This window comes from Olea europaea, chromosome 8 (genome assembly GCF_002742605.1).
Source record: "Olea europaea var. sylvestris chromosome 8, O_europaea_v1, whole genome shotgun sequence".
Classification (NCBI taxonomy): Eukaryota; Viridiplantae; Streptophyta; class Magnoliopsida; order Lamiales; family Oleaceae; genus Olea; species Olea europaea.
Window position 1 is genome coordinate 17,005,470 of NC_036244.1, and position 5,230 is coordinate 17,010,699.

The window sequence follows — 5,230 nt, forward strand, 5'->3', positions numbered from 1 at the left end:
CTATAGTAAAAAAGCATGAACATTCACTTCTTTTGAATGCCTCATGATAGTATAAGAAAAAAAGGAAGAAAGATGCTCATATTGATTTTAATATTTCCATTTATGATTAGTCTGTTTTGTGGAGATTGAATTATTTGTGTTTTAAATAATGTTTATTATTATTATTCAGTTTGTTTTGATTGAATTTGCTCCTTGGCCAATTTATTTGCACAACATAGCCCTTATTACACCACATTTTTTCAGTAGCTGTCTCTTCGCCCGTGTTTGAATTGGTTCTTGCATGAATGTCGTGTTTCTATGATTGAGTTAGGGACATATCTGAATTTTAAGTTTTATGTAGTCTTACAGCGTTTCAATTGTTAAGAAGTTCATATTTAGCACTAAATTTTGAACTTCCACTATTTATCCTTACCATAGTTACCTCCAAAGGCAATATTTACTTTCTCTTTTACTTTTGTTCCTTTTTATCACGATTAACTTCTTAAATACCCATGACCACTGAACTTCATATAGATATTCTGAACAAGTTCTCGAGAAAGTTATGTGATGAGTGTTTAATTGTTTATTTTGTAAAATTGAGATGATGGGTGATCATGAACTATTGAGAATCTGACCCCCTTTTTGGCAAGTTTATTAAAGAGTTGTATGACATGCACATTCATTCATCGTGTTCTGTACATTTCTCTCTGAGTTGGAGGACTTTGAAATATCTGCTGTGAAGGTTAATGCATTCAGGGATGATGATTATGCACTCAGTTTTTCATTTTGCAGTCATGTGATAGTATCGCTCGTGAATATTTTTATTTGAAATTCAGTTTGGTATCTGGTTCAACGTTATCGTTCTTACTTGAACTCGAATCTTCATTCCCTACTGCAATATTGGATTTTTATCACTCATTGAGTTCGGTTATTGGTACCCTCACATCATCTCTAATGCAGTTGCTTGTTATGGCTGGGAGGAATCACATGCCGAGGCATCCAGATAATTTCCGGAGTGTCCGTGATGGCCCACGTCCTTTTTTAGATCGAGGACGGGGACCCGTACCTCATCCTGTGGCCCTGGAAGAGGAACTTGAACTCCAGCACAGAGACATCCAAAGGCTTCTTGCTGAAAACCGAAATGTGGTTGAGGACAATGTTATGCTTCAAAGGGAATTGACTGCAGCGAAAGATGAGATTCACAGAATGGGTCAGGTCATTCCTAAATTGCGTGCTGACAGAGAGATTCAAACAAGGGAGTTGGTTGATAGAGGATTGAAACTAGAGGCCGAGCTTCGCTCTGCTGAACCTCTGAGGGGAGAAGTAGTGCAATTAAGAGGCGAAGCTCAGAAATTAAGTACCTTACGGCAGGAATTATCATCCCAGGTTCAAACTCTGACTAAGGATATTAATCGAATGCAAGCTGAGAATCTTGAAATAGCTGCCATGAAAACTGACATTGATAAGATGGGGATAGAGCTGATTGATGCTAGGTAAGCTTTTTGATTGTTAATTTATCATCTGCGTGCTAAAGACCTGGTTGATGCTAGGTAAGCTTTTTGATTGTTAATTTATCATCTGCGTGCTAACTTACTCCACACCTGCCACTGCAATAGACACGCAAAATAGACTCCAAATAAAAAGGAGTTGGTGCCTTCAATTTTAATAGGTCCAGGCTTTCCATTTGCTTTGAATCTTTGAAGTAACTGGATTATTGTCCATGCATGTCACCTGGATTTGTACGGGTGTCGTGTACTGGTGCCTCTCAAACCTTTTATTTGGTTGTGTGAACAAGAAAAAAACATTAATTTTATTAAGCCCTTTTTGCATTTTTTTTCTATGGTTAACTTATTTCTATGATTGTCAAAATGGTTGAGAATACATATTTAAACCTATTCAAATTTTTTAGATCAGAATGGATTGATGTACTTGATAAATGATTGATTATTGAAGAATACTGGACAAGTGGTCCGTGCCATCTCTTAATGCAAATTCATGCATTTCAAAGAGTTGTCTATAACCATATTCTGCAAATTTGTCGAGCTTGATGCCTTCTTTCGAGTGCAAATTGTGTCATTTGAAAGAGTTTGGTTGGTTGTGTTGTGTTTCTGAGCAAGCGTTTTCTGCTGCATCTGGTTACACACGACATAGGAGGATGTATGAATATGAGAAGAAAGGAAATGAGGAACTGGTGGAACAAAATCAGTCGATGGAGAAAAATCTCCTTTCCATGGCTCGTGAAATAGAGAAGCTACGTACTGAGCAAGCAAGTATAGAAAGGAGGGCTCGAGGAGGTCTCGGTAATCTCTGCTCTCTCTTCCCGCACCCATGCAACAAACACACGAGCACAGAAATGAGTTATGTTCTGCTCTTATTTCTATCTTTTCTCGACCCCGATCCCCTCTCAGCCCTCTGGCTGGAATGTTGACTAATCAAGTATCCTTAACTTCATTTTCCCTTTATATAGGTGTTGGGGGTTATGGTATGATGAATGGAAGTCCTGAAACAAGATATCCTGGTCCATACGGTGATGTATATGGTGCCGGACCTTGGGGATCATATGATAAGCGTGGTCCTCCCCGACACTGATCCTTCAATAGAAATGCTGTGGTGCTGGAAGCATAATTTATAAATTTCTTCTCTCATGTGCAAGGAATCTTGATCTTTGTAGCTTCTCCTGTGACATATACACACCTATTTTATTTCGTTGGAATTGGGAATCAAATTGAAATACTGGTACTTTTTATGGCGAATCTGTCTTCTTCTTTTTTTGTGAGGACTTTGCCTGCTGTACAGGGTACAGCCAGCAGAGTCTCTATTTGTGATTCTATGCTAACAGAAGCATAACTTATTGGGTTGTGTGAATTACAAAAAAAATAAAAAAATAAGTCTATAATATACATTAAATTATCACATCAGGGAGAATCATTTCTTGGACGGTATATTAAAATATCACAACTAGGAAGAATTATTTTTTGAACGATTTTAACCCTCCTTAAAATTCAATTATTTCAGTAATACTTTATTTTTCATTTTTCGATATGTAATAATATTACTATAAAATTATTTTTATCTAGATTAAATGAATTTTTGCTTGATGAATCTTGAATTACATGAATTTTTAAATTTATTTATATTTAGGTGTTTAAATTTATGTATTAGCAATTAATTTTTACGTATCAAATGTAATATAAAAAGATTGTTTATTTATAATATTTCATCATCATAAAAAAATTGAATTATAGAAATTGAGTTTTGAGAGTACAATTTGAGCATAATTTTTTTCTTTTAAATTTTTATACTAAATTTTATTTTCTTTAATTCATCCGAAACTTATCAAATCCTTCAACAAATTGGTATCAAATATTACTTTTACATAACTTATAAAGTATTTTTAGAATAATGTGCAATGTACGTTCAATTCTAATTAGTAAATCTAAGAAGCTAGATTTGAAAAGGATTTATGGTGCACGTTTGGCAAGATTGTGAAAAGTCAAAAATTGTTTTTGAGATTACGAAATTATTCTTTGACTTATTTGAATAATTCTTTGAAGGTACTTTATTCGATTAAAAGAGTTCTTAGGAGATGCTAATCAGGATGGTTTCTTCAGGACTTGTTAAATTGAGAATTAGAAATTCTAATTCTATCATCTAGAGCAAAAAAGTAGTAGAAACAAATAGAATATGTATGATTTATAAGACAAATTTGAACAAATCAGAATCATATGTACAAAAGACCCCAATTTAATAGGTCCCTCCTCTTAAAAGTGCAAATCTTGATGATTATAAAACAAACTTGGATACTTGATGAGTGCAAATTGTGCACTTATTTAGACCATTTTATTAAGTTTTTATGTTGTCAATTTATTAATTTTTGGGTAATTGGCACAAAACGTCCCTACCTTTCAAGTCTATTGTGGAAAACGTCCCTACCTTTCATTTTTTGGCATTTTTGCCCTCATTTCAACCTTTCTTTGCGCTGGACGTCCTTCCGTCCATATTCCGTCAATTTTTCCGTTAAACATTCGGGTAATTGGCACAAAACGTCCCTACCTTTCAAGTCTATTGTGGAAAACGTCCATACCTTTCATTTTTTGGCATTTTTGCCCTCATTTCAACTTTTCTTTGCGCTGGACGTCCTTCCGTCCATATTCCGTCAGTTTTTCCGTTAATTAAATACAAAAATACCTTTTTCTTTCTATAAACAAGGGTAAAATTGTCCTCACCCACTTCACCCCTTTTTCCCACCATCAACTTAGTCCATAAGTAACAGTAGCAGCAACATGAATCTAAAAATACTTTAAATGATTAAGTAAAATAAAGAAAAAATATCGTGAACACATTATATTTCAAAATTCCACAACTACTGTTGTTGTCATCTTGTGTCACTGGAAAAATTTAGAAAAACATATTAAATTGGTAGTTAATTTATAATGAGTCAATTTAAAATGAGCCATTCATCTTCTCCATTGAGCCAAAAAGAGTCATTCACCATTTTGGCTCATTATAAATTGACTACCCATTTAATATGTCTTTCTAAAATTTTCCAGTGACACAAGATGACAGCAACAGTAGTTGTGGAATTGTGAAATATAATGTGTTCACGATATTTTTTCTTTATTTAACTTAATCATTTAAAGTATTTTCAGATTCATGTCGCTGCTACTGTTACTTATGGACTAAGTTGATGGCGGGAAAAAGGGGTGAAGTGTGTGAGGACAATTTTATCCTTGTTTATGGAAAGAAAAAGGTATTTTTGTATTTAATTAACGGAAAAACTGACGGAATATGGACGAAAGGACGTCCAGCGCAAAGAAAGGTTGAAATGAGGGCAAAAATGCCAAAAAATGAAAGGTATGGACGTTTTCCACAATAAATTTGAAAGGTAGAGACGTTTTGTGCCAATTACCCTTTAATTAACGGAAAAACTAACGGAATATAGACGGAAGGATGTCCAGCGCAAAGAAAGGTTGAAATGAGGGCAAAAATGCCAAAAAATGAAAGGTAGGGACGTTTTCCACAATAGACTTGAAAGGTAAGGACGTTTTGTGCCAATTACCCATTAATTTTTATTTAACTTGAGTTAATTTTAGTTTGTTTTTAGTAATGGACTCGTTCGGAGCAAATGGAAAAGGATGAAGAACAAGTTGGCTACTGGATGCAATATTAATGATCAAATTCAACACTTGCAAAATTGAAGAGGACGTTGATTGCACAATGGAGGAACTCAAAGATTACGTTGCATTAACTT

General features: G+C 34.5%; 1 protein-coding gene across 1 annotated transcript; it reads left to right on the forward strand.

Moving 5' to 3' along the window:
* The first annotated feature begins 796 nt into the window (after positions 1-796).
* Positions 797-2,732, forward strand: LOC111399010 (protein FLX-like 3). Its single transcript, XM_023026205.1, has 3 exons — positions 797-1,472; positions 2,131-2,279; positions 2,447-2,732. Exons 1-3 carry the CDS (start codon positions 934-936, stop codon positions 2,566-2,568), a joined length of 810 nt encoding a protein of 269 aa, XP_022881973.1. The 5' UTR covers positions 797-933; the 3' UTR covers positions 2,569-2,732.
* The last annotated feature ends 2,498 nt before the right edge of the window (positions 2,733-5,230 follow it).

What these genes read in the sequence shown, in the direction of transcription:
- LOC111399010 (XM_023026205.1), top strand. Translation starts at nt 934, where the DNA reads ATGCAGTTGCTTGTTATGGCTGGGAGGAATCACATGCCGAGGCATCCA. An exon ending in ATAGAGCTGATTGATGCTAG is followed by an intron (nt 1,473 to 2,130) that starts GTAAGCTTTTTG and finishes CACACGACATAG; the next exon opens with GAGGATGTATGAATATGAGA. An exon ending in GAGGGCTCGAGGAGGTCTCG is followed by an intron (nt 2,280 to 2,446) that starts GTAATCTCTGCT and finishes CCCTTTATATAG; the next exon opens with GTGTTGGGGGTTATGGTATG.